Source organism: Scaptodrosophila lebanonensis, unplaced genomic scaffold (genome assembly GCF_003285725.1).
Source record: "Scaptodrosophila lebanonensis strain 11010-0011.00,11010-0021.00 unplaced genomic scaffold, SlebRS2 tig00000080-arrow-pilon, whole genome shotgun sequence".
NCBI classification, from domain to species: domain Eukaryota; kingdom Metazoa; phylum Arthropoda; class Insecta; order Diptera; family Drosophilidae; genus Scaptodrosophila; species Scaptodrosophila lebanonensis.
In genome coordinates, this window is record NW_022060561.1 from 1,648,032 (window position 1) to 1,664,371 (window position 16,340).

At 38.1% G+C, this 16,340-nt stretch overlaps 5 protein-coding genes across 12 annotated transcripts; 4 read left to right on the plus strand and 1 right to left on the minus strand.

The window, feature by feature from the left end:
- The first annotated feature begins 21 nt into the window (after window positions 1-21).
- On the plus strand, window positions 22-8,247 carry LOC115625887 (sodium/hydrogen exchanger 6). 3 transcript variants are annotated; one of them, XM_030521106.1, is made up of 15 exons: window positions 22-113; window positions 489-994; window positions 2,261-2,385; window positions 2,455-2,643; window positions 2,714-3,003; window positions 3,075-3,216; window positions 3,455-3,763; window positions 3,829-3,940; window positions 4,006-4,159; window positions 4,227-4,278; window positions 4,710-4,745; window positions 4,950-5,113; window positions 5,327-5,435; window positions 5,506-5,628; window positions 7,939-8,247. In XM_030521106.1, the coding sequence occupies exons 2-15, from the start codon at window positions 526-528 to the stop codon at window positions 8,014-8,016; spliced, it is 2,352 nt and encodes a 783-aa protein (XP_030376966.1). In that variant the 5' UTR covers window positions 22-113; window positions 489-525; the 3' UTR covers window positions 8,017-8,247. The 3 variants fall into 3 exon arrangements, with proteins under 3 accessions (XP_030376966.1, XP_030376969.1, XP_030376968.1); XM_030521109.1 differs by lacking the exon at window positions 4,710-4,745 and having other exon boundaries at window positions 7,939-8,246; XM_030521108.1 differs by lacking the exon at window positions 4,710-4,745 and having other exon boundaries at window positions 4,932-5,113; window positions 7,939-8,245.
- Window positions 5,522-11,286, plus strand: LOC115625890 (hydroxymethylglutaryl-CoA lyase, mitochondrial). Of its 2 annotated transcripts, XM_030521117.1 has the most exons (5): window positions 5,522-5,628; window positions 9,875-9,950; window positions 10,011-10,316; window positions 10,380-10,764; window positions 10,951-11,286. In XM_030521117.1, exons 2-5 carry the CDS (start codon window positions 9,891-9,893, stop codon window positions 11,187-11,189), a joined length of 990 nt encoding a protein of 329 aa, XP_030376977.1. In that variant the 5' UTR covers window positions 5,522-5,628; window positions 9,875-9,890; the 3' UTR covers window positions 11,190-11,286. The 2 variants fall into 2 exon arrangements, with proteins under 2 accessions (XP_030376977.1, XP_030376978.1); XM_030521118.1 differs by lacking the exon at window positions 5,522-5,628 and having other exon boundaries at window positions 9,886-9,950; window positions 9,998-10,316.
- LOC115625891 (non-structural maintenance of chromosomes element 1 homolog) lies at window positions 8,751-9,687 on the plus strand. The gene has a single exon (XM_030521119.1). The coding sequence runs from the start codon at window positions 8,800-8,802 to the stop codon at window positions 9,496-9,498; it is 699 nt and encodes a 232-aa protein (XP_030376979.1). The 5' UTR covers window positions 8,751-8,799; the 3' UTR covers window positions 9,499-9,687.
- On the minus strand, window positions 11,214-14,103 carry LOC115625888. 5 transcript variants are annotated; one of them, XM_030521112.1, is made up of 4 exons: window positions 14,005-14,103; window positions 13,272-13,669; window positions 11,644-13,013; window positions 11,214-11,583 (listed from the first exon to the last, which is right to left on the minus strand). In XM_030521112.1, the coding sequence occupies exons 2-4, from the start codon at window positions 13,627-13,629 to the stop codon at window positions 11,356-11,358; spliced, it is 1,956 nt and encodes a 651-aa protein (XP_030376972.1). In that variant the 5' UTR covers window positions 13,630-13,669; window positions 14,005-14,103; the 3' UTR covers window positions 11,214-11,355. The 5 variants fall into 5 exon arrangements, with proteins under 5 accessions (XP_030376972.1, XP_030376973.1, XP_030376974.1 ...); XM_030521113.1 differs by having other exon boundaries at window positions 13,272-13,680; window positions 14,005-14,066; XM_030521114.1 differs by having other exon boundaries at window positions 13,272-13,603; window positions 14,005-14,059.
- A 354-nt stretch (window positions 14,104-14,457) lies between these two features.
- On the plus strand, window positions 14,458-15,844 carry LOC115625871 (oxygen-dependent coproporphyrinogen-III oxidase). Its single transcript, XM_030521081.1, has one exon. It carries the CDS (start codon window positions 14,532-14,534, stop codon window positions 15,687-15,689), a length of 1,158 nt encoding a protein of 385 aa, XP_030376941.1. The 5' UTR covers window positions 14,458-14,531; the 3' UTR covers window positions 15,690-15,844.
- The last annotated feature ends 496 nt before the right edge of the window (window positions 15,845-16,340 follow it).

Here is a 16,340-nt window from a genome sequence, read left to right on the forward strand (position 1 = left end):
AGCTGTAGTATAAAAATCGTATCGTGACAATTATGACTTGCATTTAGATACGAAGGATTGAGAGCGAATAATTATCTATTAACAGTATCAGCTTAAAAGGGACCACTATAGTTGTAAGTGTTCCATTTTATTAGTTAGATTATTAATTACTTAGATGACTTATGTACGTGTGTTTTTCTAAAAAGTCGGTAGTCAATTATAATGGTGTTAAATATCTTTTCGATTTATGTAAATAGTGCCCATCTCTACTGTTTATTTACGTATTAGTGAGCTTTTTTTGCAGTCATTAAAGAGAGCTGTGAGCGCTCAGTTGCGGGTATTTCTACATATTTTATCGTTGAATTATTTATACATACGAGTATATAGTATGTACGTATGTCTATAGTATGCAAAACAACATTAAGAGTGAGAGCCAGACAACATTTCAGTTTGATTTAAAGTGACTATTCCCCGTAAGTGTAAAAATATTTTCATTTTATGTAATAAAGAATACGCAAGGGAGCGAGAACAAGGAAAAGCGTTTGTATGCGCCCCCAGAATGCGCACAAGCTGTGCGAAATCAATTGGGCAAAGGCAGCAGTAGAAATAACAACAACAACAGCGGGAAAATCGATTTCGGGCGCAGACAGCTGCAACGACGACTGTGACACTGTGGCAGTGAAAAAAATAAATTTGCTACGCAAAATGACTGACAAGAAAAATGCACATTTGCATGGCAGTAGAAGCAGGTGCTCCGTTTTGAGGACCCGGCCACAGGAGCGCTGGAAAAACACACTATCCATATGTTTTGTTATACTATGCGTGCTAAACGTTTATGTCGAGGCGACAGACACAGACATTGCGTTGGATGCCAAGGCGACGCTAAACCACAGAATCGACAGCCTTAATCTGCTGGTTTACACCTTTCTGCTGACACTGACCGTGCTTACAATATGGCTGTTCAAACATCATCGCGTCTCGTGGCTGCACGAGACCGGCTTGGCTGTGATTTATGGTAAGTCAAATTTCTTAATTAACAGCTCTCTGTATGTAAATTTGTGGATGATTCTGTCATTGCCAACAATATTGAAGTTTGAACAAATCCATGACATTGTCACCATTGTTCGTACGTTGCACGCAATGGCACCATTTCACCAGATGTGCTATTGATTATCTGTCACTCACCTTCCACCAGTATGTCTAGCTCTGACTCTGGCTGATTGTTCCCCATAATGCCCCCTGTTTCCCGTTGCCATTTGCAACGACGACGACATTCCATTTGTTCAGGTGATGATGACGCTTTTATTGTCACTTCTCTCTCTTCTTCGCTTCCAGCTTTGTCTATAATTATTCAAACCCTACGCATGCCCCTAACAATTCTACTTAATTTATTTTAACGAGCCATTCCTATGTACAGTTGGCTAACATTTAGACGGGTAAACCAGCCTTATAGCCTTAAAACATTTGTCCAATAAGCATTTTCACAATTCGTTAATTTGCGTGCATGCTTGTGTACATTTCTATTTACTACATGTTCACGTTACCGAGTGCATATATCATGTACATAATGTACATCTATATACATATGTACACGTTTCTAATTACTCCCCTATCACATTTGAATTCAACCCGTGGGGCTTTTATTGCAGGTTTTTGCTTACGTTAACGTAATAACGTTAATCGTAAAAACCCATGAACATGGCACAAAACCTGTATTTTAATCCATTAGCATCACAAGCTAATATCATGAAAGTGTTTTAATAACTTTATCATTGTAAGAACTGTTCATTTGACTATTTTCTGCTAGGAATAGCAACAATTTGTGCAATGAGTGTACAAAAATATGATTACTGCACCCCCTTATCAGTAAAGTCTTAAATATTAAACGCTGCTTGAATGAGTTGAATGAGTCAACATGATTTCTAAGGCCTAATTGAGTCTAATGAAACAATTCAATAAACAGCATAAGGCGTGACAAACGCGTAGACACATAATGAATAATTAAATTGTGTTTGTTTGCAGAAATAATCAGTTAACAGCTTTATATGTGTATGCCCTACAAGTTGGCATATCTATCTTCTATATTCTTTTAAAATGAAAATATAACTACTTTTATGTGTTTATAAAAGTATAGGAAAAATACTTTTAAAAGATTCCGATAAGCACTGCTGGCTGAGTCAGAGTAATTGCTAGAATATATATGTGCACAAATGGCTATACTTGTATACTATGTGATAGATGGGGCAGCATTAACGATTTTTAATTTGCTTTTTTCTTCAAGGACTAATTGTTGGTGCTATCATAAGATATGCGGGGGCATCCACCACACTCGTTCACATGCAAGTGGAACCCCAAGGCACGCCCACATACCATGAAAAGCTGCCGCCTGATACGCTCTGGTTTAAGGTATACGATTGTACTAATTTGATTCTGCTTAAAGAACTCGAATAACTTTGTTTTGATTTCTGAATTAAGTATCCTGTTAATCAGACCAACAGCACAAGGCTGCCTGAGGGCATAAAGACATATGCCTATGTTTTTCGTGGACAAGTGTACGATGTGGACGAAAATGAAATAGATCTTAAGGCCACATTCGATCCTGAGGTGTTTTTCAATATTATATTGCCGCCAATTATATTTCATGCTGGCTACAGCTTAAAAAAGGTAAGCTTTTCGCTTAGTTTGCATTTGTTCAATAGGAATTAATGTCCCATATATTAATGCTACTCCGCAGAAATACTTCTTTCGTAATCTGGGCGCCATCTTAATGTTTGCGATTGTGGGCACGACTCTATCAGCGTTCCTAATCGGTGGTTTTATGTACGGCTGTGTGAAACTGATGCCAAAATATTTGAGCAGCAGTTTTACATTCCTGGACACGCTTTATTTTGGAGCGTTGATATCGCCAACAGATCCACTTACCATATTAGCCATATTTCATGACTTGCACGTCGATGTCAACTTATATGCGCTGGTATTGGGTGAATCTGTGCTCAACGATGCCGTTGCCATAGTGCTAAGCGGGTAAGTAATTGATGTATGATTTAATCAGTTTCCTTTAATAATATATATTTCCTTTATATTATCATTCCTAGTGCCATACAAAACTATGGAGAGCATTATTCAAATACAGGCGAATTCGAGACGACAGCCTTTTTGCGTTCGATGAGTGACTTCTTCTCCATATTTATTCTATCACTGCTGATTGGCGCGATCATGGGTTGCTTTACAGCATTGATATCCTTTTCAAATCATTTATTAATTGAATACTCTGTACCTCAGAGAATGGTTATAGCTAAGACTGTCAGAGTCCTTTACTTAAACACTTTAGTTTAAGCATGATTTAGTTCCCTGAAGTGGATTGTTTTATCTTCTGACTACATAATTTAAATTTCTATTGGGTACAGGGTAATTCCTAATCGAATGCCTTTCCTTTTAGTCTAAGTTTGATTGTATTCCTTAACTCTTGCCACACTTGACCAAATTTACGCGCGTTCGAGACTTTCCGCTGCTGGAATCAGCCTTATTTGTGCTTATGTCCTACAGCACTTTCCTGTTAGCCGAAGCTACGGAATTGACAGGCGTTGTGGCCGTATTATTTTGCGGTATTTGCCAAGCACACTACACGTACAATAATCTATCGGAGAGCTCTCGGCAACGGACCAAGCAAATTTTTGATTTGTTGAACTTTTTGGCCGAGAACTTCATATTTTCGTACATCGGTGTATCGATGTTTACGTTTCCGAAGCATCATTTTGATGCAGGCTTCATCGTGACAGCATTCGTAAGTGAATTGAAATATACTTAAGTATATGGGATTATTTTAAACTCTTGCTGCTTTGATTCCAGATTTGTGCTGCCATTGGACGTGCTGTTAATGTATATCCATTGTCCTGGCTATTAAATATTAAACGTAAACCCAAAATTTCATCGAACTTCCAGCATATGCTCTTCTTTGCTGGTATGCTAATGAAAAAGTGTACGTGTCTGACATCATAATAAATCCAATTATTTTTCTACGCGTAGGTTTGCGTGGCGCTATGTCCTTTGCCCTGGCTATACGTAACACCGTCTCTGACGCACGCCAAACCATGTTGACAGCCACATCCTTGATTGTTATTTTCACAGTCATTATTCAAGGAGGTGCTGCAAACTTTTTGCTGAATTGGTTAAAAATACCGTAAGTTCAATGCTGGGTTATTGGATCTGAGGTCCTGTGTATAATATATAAACTTTTAACATTGCAGTGTTGGAGTCGATGATGAGACTGAACAATTAAACAATTATCAAGTTCACAGTGTGAGTATTAAAATGTATCCACTATTTAATTTAGACAGTTTATTTCATAACCGAGTTCGATTGTAGGGCTGAGTTGAAAACCGTTTATGCTTTTTAAAGTATAAAAGCTCTAGATTATGGGAAATGTCTTTCAAACCATAACTTCTAAAGAAAAACTTTTAATTGCTCGATTATCAAACTTAACCAAAGTTGAATAGTGTTTTTTTAAAGGTTTAAAGTAATGCATGGAGACGACGTGACAGAAGATTTAAGATGTTTGGGATGGGATGGGAAACTTTTTTATCGAACTTTATTCAACAAAAATGTTGCAATCTTTTTTAAATCGGTTAATGCTTACGTATATTAAACTCATTAAATACATAATTTTTGTATGCGATTTCCTTTATTTGTTTACGCAATTCACAACATCTCGCATTTCTACCAAACTAAAGGTTTACAATTCTATGGATAATTCACATCCACCGCCGGTACGTTAACAGTTCATACAATAAGTGTGCTTATTTGTTGTGGCATTTCATGAAACATGTTGCTTGAGTTTTGTACTTTATTTTTATATTTAAGTAAATCCTTTAAAATCATAATTTCAATGTTGTATTATTAGTTGCTTTGCTTGCCAATGTAGTGCTAATACAGGTTTGTTTGAATTTGCTTAGTCTGATGGCTATTTGCAGGATGCGGAGGCTGGCGGTGGGCGTGGCAAAACACGTCTATCTAGTGGCGCCGATTCGAATCTGGACACGCCCATTGATGGCAGCGTGCCCGGTGTGGGGGCGCGGCGGCGCAACAGCCACGAGAAGGCTATACTTGCGCGTATTTGGGGCAACTTTGATACCAAGTGAGTATATTATTGACTATAAACTAAGTAGGGAGGGGGAACTACAGAGAATTCTGAACAAATAAGTTGTTAAAATTAAAATAAACTTAATTTTTTATTATCACTTCTGGAATTTGTAATCGCAACAAAATCACATGATTTCATTATTTTTGAAAGAATTTAAATTTTGCAAAACTAACTGGAGCCCATTATAATTTATGTATTTCTTCGCAGATATATGAAACCATTGCTGACCCACTCGCGTCCCACACTACTGGAGACTTTGCCAGTATGTTGTAATCCCATCGCGCGTTTGCTAACCACCACACAACAGCTAACGCAGGTAAGTGCGATGCTAAAGCAGTCGATCAATAATTGAGCAGGTGAATTAAATAATTAATTATTTTGTGTAGGATGGCAGCGAATTTCGACGCGTTGATTCCGATTCGGACATTTGCATCGATAATGATACAGTCACAGGCAATGGCCTGAACAGTGATGGTCTGGGCGGTGCCCGACGCAACTCAATAAATCGCGTAAGTATACGTTATACAGGCGATACTCACAATCTACTTGCTAGCTACAGAAATCTTGAATGAACCACCAAAGACTAATACCATGTAAAAAATGATCAACTAACAATGCAACCAAAAACAAAAAACAAAAATTAATCCAAAAATAAAACCACCAAATAGATGCCTCGGCAATGTAGTTACATCGAAGTAATCAAAATTAATTTTAAAAAACCACTACTTATATTTGTGATGTTTGCTTAAGTCCTATTTAGTTTGTTAAACTAATAATTTTGTGCAACAAATCTGATATAAAACAGAATCTTTCATTTTGTATATTAATGAATCAAAATTTTATGTTATTTTGTTATAAATTTGTATGCCAAATAACTTTCTGGTCTTAAATATATTTATTGTTATGTTTTTTTAAATAATGAGTACTTTGCATGCCAATCAAATTTAATTGGTACATTATACACATACTAAGTATTAAAATGTAATTAAAGGAAACCAAAAATATTTAACTTTCTAAACGAAAGAAAAAACGTTAATTCTTTTTTTCTGCGTCATCTTTCTTTCTTTCCTCAAACATCTAACAACCTCATGCGGATTTCAAATTATCAATTTGACTTGGGTTACACATTATATAATACCACACATGCATATACAATCCATACATATATACATACACATGCGTGCATACAATATATAACGCATTCATTGACTTGGCCAAGTCAAATGTTTTGAATGAAACAAATCACATTGCAAACGAGCTCAGCTTGGTTACTAATAATTTCATGTGAAAATTTTAAAACGAAACAATTTCTTGATATTAAACGAATTTATTAACACAACAAGCTTGATGGTTTAAGAATATTTGTTTGAGTTAAACGTAATTTGCACAGTTCCGTTCTATTTTATATTAGAGCATTTCGATTAATTTGGTTAGGCGCCGACAAATCCTTGAATAATTCACCCGCAAACAAGTGTAATCCTCTCGATTCCATTCTGAGTACGTCTATTAGCATCTACCATTTCTTTATTATGGTAAAAGAAAATAAACTTCACATTCAAATATCAACATTTTCCAAGCCATTCTGGCGTTGGTTTTTTTAGAAATTGTTCTATTGAGTTTCGTTTGAAGAGTAACATACGAGTAGGATAATTCGGGATTATCATCGGGAAGAACTTTTAACATATCGCTAGTGTAATAAATAAATTCTATTATAAAAATAGATTCAGCTATGTGATTTACCCTGTCTGTCCTTGGAATTTTGAAGACACTTCTTAAAGCACAATTTTGGTTTTAAAAAAATATATACTCCTACATATATGAAAAATATAACATTTTTAGTTTTGTAGTATTTCGTTGAACCTAACATGTAAGTACTTATGATTTATTTTATTTATTAATTTATTTTGTTCATCTAATACTGTCTATGCAATGCTCACATTAATTTGCGCACTAATCATAAATCCATGAAATAAGTTGGTAGAAGATAATATTTAATTTCTAATAAAATGGAACAATGATTTTATTGTTGTTACAATTTATTTTGATTAATTTGTTTGAATCGTATTTATTTTTCAGGTAACAAGCGAGCAAAATGTTTATATTTAAGTTTAATGATTTAATTTTTATCATTGTTATCAAATTTATTAAGTATCATTATAAATGAAATCACGTACAAATTATACATTTTTATTTACGCAGCATTGTGATTTGAATCTAGTTAAATATCTTATTTCATGAATGTGTTGTTAGTTTTTTTTATAAGATGAAGAAGTTTATATGTTTTAAGAGCAAGTGTAAAATATACCAAGAAGTGGTGAAGAATTAAAAATCATAGTCTCATGTTCATACAGGATATAGGCAGCAAGCTGATTCCAGTTTAAGCATCAAATACAGTCAAAATTGTAATTACTTTTAATTCTATGCTACGAATATTACTGTATTATAATATGATTTGAATTACAGATGGTTTGGTTTGTCAACGTTATTCAAATGTTATTCAATCAAATTAAAAGTTGATTTTTGTTTATTTATTTATTTATTTTTTTGTTTCTTTATTTATTTTTACTCGTGTACCGTTCTGTGTAATTGAACGGCTTAGTATTGAACCAGCTTAGTTTTCTATTGCAATCGTTTATTATTGAAATTTTATGAAAGCTAACATTTACGCTTTAGGTAACAAACCCATATTACTCTTATTCATAGCAATATTCCTTCTCTTTTTTATTTTTATCGCCGCAACATTTTATAACCGAATGTAAAAAATATAAACTCCTGGTCATATATAAATCACATTCTTCAAAACCAAATTATTAACTTAGATGGAAATTCTGGAACACGTTCAAAGTCCGGTGTCTACGAGAATAAGGCTATTAGGATTTTACGGAAAGAAGTTATAGAAACGATAAAATTACATTTTTACAAAAATTAGATATTTCTATAAAGATATGCTAATGAGGCTTTTTAAATCGATGAACAATAAATAATGTACATATATATTTTTTTAAATCAATTGCAGTTTGTTGAAAATTGTTTCGTTTTAAAATTTTTGTTGTCTCATATGCAATACCATATATCTGTGTATTTAAATCGAAACTTGTGTAATTTTAATATTGTGTAAATGCTTCAAAAAATTTTTTAACCTGCCACAGCCAACATGATTTAATAGCTTTTGGAGAAAAACTGAGACCCTGAGCTGAAACTCAACGTACTATTATTGGATACTAAAACTTACGTCGTATTGAAAACAAAATGTTCATCCCGGCCATTGTTCTGTCTATATATTTACTAATCAAATATAAATTCTTAAACATAAAATCTATATGTAAATGGCTACAAAACACATTTACTGCAAATATTAATTGTTGTGCTATTAACTTTAACCTTTAAGTTTTACTCAATTACAAATTGAAGACCATAGACGTGTGTTCTAAATAAAACAGAAACGAAAAATGCTATTAGTCTTTTTAAACTTTTATCAAGAGCAATATTTTAGTGTGGCGGCCATTTTATATGTTTTGAACGAAATGAGCTAACGGAGTAATCGAGCACACTATCGATAATAATCGTTTCGTTGGAACTTCCATCCCTAGGCGGGACACATCAAAAATTAATTTTACGTATCTATTTGGTTGATTTTTATACTGCTTTAAACCTAAAAGCAATTTGATCTATTTTGTGCCATGGATAAAGTAAGGCGCGCTTTTCTTCGCGCTTGCATTAATCACAGTTGCCTTACTTATGACCTAATTGACGAAATATTAACACCACTTTGCGAAATGCACAAAGTGACAAAGCCTAATGGAACCGAGGAGATAAAATCATTTGTGGCAGAAATAGAACAAACTATAAAGGAATTCCACCAGGCGCTGACTTTCATAAAACATCCGGTGTCGGGTCAGGATTATTTGGTTTATTATTTGACAGATCCTACTCCAGATATTCATCTGCATCCCAATCTAACAGCCGAAGAGTGCCAATATTTTTCAATATTGCTGGACAAAGTTGCAAACAACGAGGAGTGCAAATGTCTCTGGAATATGGCATATTCAGGAATAGATTTCAAGAATAGCGCCAAGCCTCCAAAGAAGATGCGAATGCAGGAATTGTTAAACGAGTGGATTGACAGTGGCTACTTTTTGGAGGATGGCGACTACATTTACTTGGGGCCACGTAGTATTTTAGAGCTGGAGTTCTATTTACGCACCAACTACTCGGAGACGATAAAGGAGTGCATGTTGTGCAGGCACCTCGTCCTCTGGGACATCAAGTGCTCGGAGTGCGACATAAAACTACATCGCAACTGTATTCGAAAATACTTGCGTACACGTTCCAATTGTCCGTCTTGCAACAAGCAATGGAATACTCGTCTCAGTGTGTAAAGATAAATTTAATAATGCCAGAAGTATTTTTGCAAATGAAACTATTGTGATACAGATTTTCTTTGTTAAATACTTTTATCGTAGGAGTAGGAAAAGCTACCAAACACAAATATATGGAAGCATACGACAAAAACGAACTGCGAGTACAAATAAATCTACATAAACACATTCATGTGCATCTTAAATATACATACACATAGTATTCTTTATTCAAAAGCTTGATTTATAGCCCTAGGTCCAGAAATAAAAGTTGCCTAGAAATGCATTTTTATCATTTTACGAATTACGCTTCAATATGCGGGCATGATAAGAGATCAGCTGATCGCGCTTGTAAGAAGAAGTACAATACGTAACAGATTCTGTTTGCATTTCAAAGAAAAACATTTACTAGGATGCATGCAGCTCGCTACGTGGCAGGACGATGCCTGAATTTAACATCAATTGTTCCGAGGGTACGCATAATATATATACAATAGTATAAATAATTGTTTAAACATAGTTCGGATAATCAGCGCACAGCCAGTAGCCTCAACGACAATTATTCTGTGCGCATTGTGGAAGTAGGACCGCGCGATGGCTTGCAGAATGAACAAAAACTACTGCCTGCGGAGGTGAAAATCGAACTGATCGATCGTCTCTCAGAGACTGGACTACGTAGCATTGAAGCCACCAGTTTTGTGAGCGCCAAGTGGGTGCCACAAATGGGCGACAATGCGGCTGTGCTGCGCGGTATACGTAAAGTTCCTGGCATTAGTTACCCGGTACTCACGCCCAATCTGAAAGGATTCGAGAGTGCACTGGCGGCAGGAGCAGAAGAGGTTGGAAACTGTGTTCTTTAATTAAATCGTCGCACCTTGAGCTATTGAATTTGTTGGAAACAGGTGGCTGTGTTTGGTGCTGCCTCTGATGCATTTTCGCTGAAGAACGTGAATTGTACCGCCTCCGAAGCGATTGATAGATTTGGACCAGTATTGGCAGCTGCCAAGCAGCACGGAGTACGTGTGCGTGGCTATGTTTCCACAATTGTGGGCTGCCCCTACCAAGGTGCAATTGCACCAAGCGCTGTCGTAAAGGTGGTAGAGGCGCTGCACGATATGGGTTGCTATGAAATATCACTGGGCGACACTATTGGGGTCGGCACACCGGGCACCATGCGCAAAATGTTGGATGAAGTGACGCGTGCGGTGCCGGCACAACAGCTGGCCGTGCATTGCCACGACACCTATGGACAGGCGTTGCCAAATATACTAACCTCCCTGGAATATGGTAAGTTCAGAATTGTTTTACGGTCAAATTGAAAAATCATTTCAACAATAAGTTTTATAGTAGTAGAACACTATATTTCTGTTTAGAAAAGTTGTTGTTCTTTGACTTAACATTAGCTATATACTACATTTGATAACCGCATGCTCAAGAAAACGCGAATTCTAGCATAAAACTCCGTTTTTGCAGGCATACGCGTGGTGGATGCCTCCGTTTCCGGATTGGGTGGATGCCCCTATGCCCGCGGTGCGTCTGGTAATGCAGCCACCGAAGATGTGATTTATATGTTACATGGCATGGGCATGAGCACGGGCGTCGACTTGGAGAAACTGATTGGAGTGGGTCGTTACATTTGCGAGGAACTAGGCAAGCCGTCAGAGTCCAAAGTGAATCGTGCCTGGAAGGGCGCAAGCGCAAAGAAGTCGTAGAACAAATTGTGCCCAATTAACATGTGGAAAATCTGGTAATGATACGCTTAAGATGAAACGTTGGCATTTACTAAATATTAAGTGTTTGTACATATTACATTTGCAATTAATATGTTTCGAATTCAATATGCACACAAAATTAGCTTTAAAATACGCGAGTATAAAGCTAAAACTTTTGAGCATCCTTTATTGTATACATGGATATATCGCCGGAGGCCAAAGAAAGATCGGCCAGACTTAGGTTTTGACGACGCGGAATGTGTGAGGCTGCTCCAGAAGTAGGCATTTTGGCCTTGCCATCGTGACGTAGCACTGAGGGTTCCACGGCTGCGTCAAGAAACTTTTGTATCTTTGGCACGCTGGGCATCGGCATGGGCGTGCGCTTATCAACAATCTATAAAAGGCCAATTCAATTTAAGAACAGATTACAGATGTAAAGAATTACATTACATACATGTTTAATTTCCGAGGATATATAAGCCTTTTTGGGCAGTAGATTCGTATTCATGTGATTGAGTGACGCAAAATTAAGTTCATTTATTGGGGCGGCACCCGAACTGCACAGACGCGACTCGTGCTCGAGCTCAGTGAACGCCATAGAGCGGTAGGCATCAATGGTAGGCTTGAACATGGTCATAAGTGGCGCCTTACCCGACTTATCCATATAGGCGCGTATCGGACTGACAATGTGTGTGAAGGGCTGCTTCAGTTCTAAATGGCGGCGTGTCGGTATGCTGGATGTTGGCGTTTCGAAAAATTTGCCCTTGGGCTTCGAAAAGTGCAGGATCTCGTTGGATTGCTTTTTGATTGCACCAGCCTGGAGTGGAGTTTTATTCTTGCTGCTCAATGGTGTTGATGGCTTTGCAAAAACTGGCGATTCTGCTTGTGTTTGCATCATAGGCTTAGGTGACTTGGTAAACGTGTTTTGCTTTTGAAGCATTGGCGGTTCCAATTTTGAAGCAGATGTCACCACCTGTGTTTGTGCCTGGGCGGCAATGTATTCCATGCCTTTTTGCATAAAGTATTCCATTTCCTCCATGGTATCATTAAAATGCACTGACTTTTCGCTCTCCCCCTCATTCTCCTTGTTATCATTGAAATCGCATTGCGAAAGTGACGATTCTGGCTCCCCTTTTTCCGGTTTCTTCTCATCTTCTTCGTCGGAGGAAAGCTCTATGATAGTCTCTTCCTTGACATCAGCATTATCGCACAACGTTTCATTGGTGTCACCATCACGGTCAAGCAGGCTGGCATGCAGCTCCACCTTGACATCAACTTTATCGCATAACGTTTCATTGGTGGCACCAGCACAGTCAAGCAGGCTGATATGCAAATCATGAAGCAACTCCACCTCCTCACCCATTGACATGCCAGGAGGCTTGGCCTTGGCAATAGCTGCATAGAATAAGTCATCGACATTCAGCAAGTTGGAACTAGCATTTGATCCACTTCCTGCTGAATTGTCAGCTGCCGTTTCATAGCAGCTCGAGGCAATTGTGTCAGTGCTGGGCGCAGGTTTAAGTGCGGTATGAAAGCTAGAGGAAGAGGATGTCTCCGACAAGGCTGCCGTTAGGTCGGCTTCGTTGGCCTCCAGAATGGTGGAGGGACGCATCAGGCCGACCATTTTCACTGGCGACGTTTCGGTTGAAGGCTGAAAAACTGATTCGTTGCCCACCACAGTGTTGTCCCAGAACCGCGAGGGCGCCTCGACATCCTCCAATTGGGAGCATTCCACACCTTTAAGTGGGCTTTCATTATCCAACAGCTCATGTGCATTGACCTGATCGAGCATCCGTCGCAGCGCCTCGACTTCCATTTCGTGAGCTGCAACATAGTTAAATAATATTTATAGATGTATTTAGTCGCGAAAGAAGCTGCCAACATTAGAAAAGTATTTAATGGTATCTTTTGCAATACCACACTTTGTACTTTTTTTAAATAAAAAAAAGAAAATAAGAAATATATTTCCACTGATGGATAATACTTGCGAAGCAAAATATTGAACACAACAAATAAAAAGTAGATCATTTTATCATACTTTTTATATTTTTTAAGGGTTTTTAAGTGCTTTCTTTTACTCACTTTTAGCTGAACTAAAATCCATCATGCCGCTACGCTCCTTGACCTTGGCCAGCACCTTCTCCTTATCTTCGCTGTGCAAGTACTGGAAGAGCGTGCTGTCCGGATCTGAGCCGGTTTTGTCACACATGCGCTCATAAGCAGCGAAACTTTCATCCGCTCCGTCAAATTCGTTCGAAATGTCATCTGACATGGGAAACATTGTGTCGTCGCAAATGCTCATTTTGGGCTTCTCTTGCTCGCACATCTCCTGCTCGCGCTTCTGCTGATCTTGCTTCTCGCGTTCTGCTTTTCTGGCCGCAGCAATGGCCTTAAAGTCCTCAACAACTTGCAGGCTGTAACGTCGTTCGTCGGAATTCATATTAATGACAGTCTCGGAAGGTGGTTTACTGGGAGGAGGGCTAAAAAATAACTTTCCAATGTTATTATGTATTATGTATATCAATTTCTCATGCAACGCATGCAACTCAAGTTCATATACTGCGGGAATTACTATTTAATCAATTGGTAATTATGTATGTACATCCTACACTACGGCCTTATTACGTGTGTGTGTGTTGTGTGTGTGTATGTCCTCAATAAACATATTTACCGTAGAAGACGCTCGCGCATTTTCTGGCGCCACTCTTCTGTATTTTGAAATTTTCCGCGCTTAGACATTTTTTTCCGTGTACCTCTAATTTCTCTCTTTCAGGACCGTCACCTTTAATGAAAGTGTTTGTTCCCAGTTACTCACTTTGAATTTTAAAACACCAAACGCTGCCAGTCTCAGCCGGTTTATTCAAAATGAACACTGTGACGACGCGGTGATCGCGCTTAAATACGTTTCCACTACTTTGCAGCAATCGCCCTTTAAAACAGAGTTTATGATTTTAATGTTTCACAAATCAAAAGTAGTTGTGAGTTGCTACTATGATTAAAAATGGTCGCAACAATTTTTTACACCCAGCACTTTTAATGTTGCAACTATTTATATTTATGAAACCATGCATACATATAACAAATGACAATTGCCCGATCTTGCATCTAACGCAGTTCTATCGATTTTGTTGTTAATGCAAAAGATATAGGTGAGGTGCTGATGCTGCCACACTGTTTTGCTGCTATCGTTATCGTTCTTTAAATGCCGGTGCAAAAAGATAACAAAAGAAAATGTTGTTGTAGTTGTGGTTTGTTGTTGTAATGCGTTAACAACTTCGGGAAGCACTCTTCGAAAAAAGTAATAATTTTGAAGTTTAAATTAAAAGTAGGCTGTTAAGCGTTATGAACAAATTGCGACATGCGATTTCTCTGCTGTCGCTGGGCACCTTTCAGCTTGGCCGACGCACAAGAAGGCAACATCTACATGGCTTTCTCCTTGGCACTGGACTGACTACATTTGCCTCGGTCACGTACGCACAGGCCGCAGAAGCGGCAAAGGTCAACCGAAAGTTGAACGTTTCAAACTTTATGGCGGAGCCTATAACGGATGCCGCCGTACTGCTCGAGGACAAGGACAACATGCGGCATCGTATGGAACTGCTGATAATGGAGATTCAGGCGGAGTTTTGTCGTGCTTTGGAGTCGGAGGAATTTAGCGGTCAGAAGTTCTTGGTTGACCGGTGGCAACGCAAGGAAGGCGGTGGCGGCATTACCTGCGTGCTACAAGATGGCGATGTGTTCGAAAAGGCCGGCGTCAACATATCTGTGGTGACGGGCTGGCTGCCGCCCGATGCAGTGCAACAGATGCGTGCGCGCGGAAAAAAACTGACCGAGGGAGCTAAACTGCCGTTCTTTGCCTCCGGGGTCAGTGCAGTGATACACCCACGAAATCCCTACGTGCCTACCATACACTTTAACTACCGCTACTTCGAGGTGGAAACGCCCGATGGCCAAAAACAATGGTGGTTCGGTGGAGGCACTGATCTTACGCCATATTATCTGGATGAGAAGGATGCGCGGCATTTCCACAAAACGCTGAAGAGCGCCTGTGATGAACATGACACTAGTTATTATCCCAAATTTAAGAAATGGTGTGACGATTATTTCCGCATTAAGCACAGACACGAGTGTCGTGGCATAGGTGGTATATTTTTTGATGACATAGATGCACCCAATCCAGATGCTGTTTTTAACTTTGTTGCCAGCTGTGCCCGCGCCGTAATTCCTTCCTACCTGCCGCTCGTGCAACGCCACAAGAATCGTGACTATGGCAACAATGAGAGACAGTGGCAACTGCTCCGACGCGGCCGCTACGTTGAGTTTAATCTTATTTACGATCGTGGCACAAAGTTTGGACTATATACACCTGGTGCTCGATACGAGAGCATTTTGATGTCACTGCCCCTTCATGCGCGTTGGGAATATATGCACGAGCCCAAACCCAATACCAGGGAGAGTGTATTGCAGAAGGTGCTACAAAATCCCAAGGATTGGGTCTAAAATGCACAAATGACCTTGAAAATAGGTATGCCTTTTATTTAACGTGGTTGGGTACTACTTTAAGTTATTTACATGTATAAATATACATACATACATAGACACATATTTACATATTTGTTTGTTTGTTACAAATAAAGAGCAATTTCATGATAGAATGCGATAAAAAGGATATATTCATTCAGATATTGCTTGTTCGGACGAGAAAAAACGTGTTCGAATATAAATTCATACATACATTCATACATTTGTGTATGTGTATGAAAAAGCACGCTATATGTGTACATACATATGTATATTATATATGAATAATAATATATGTATGTACATATATGTATGTATACGTTAAAATGCACTTCATATGATCTTTTACTTTTTATTTGTGTGTATCTGTGTACATACATATGAATGTATGCATATATTTATGATTGTAATGAGTGTTTAGGGTTAGAGTCGAATTTAAAAAAATTCAATTGAGGTTATGATAAGCTATGCATGCAAAATGCATACATACATACATGAGGAGAGAAGTGCTTAGAAAGATTCACATCCATTTGACACATGTACAAAGTATGTACATACATACATATGTATACATATGTATGTACATTAATGTACAATACATACCGATTTTGACTTTAAGGTTAGGGAGAA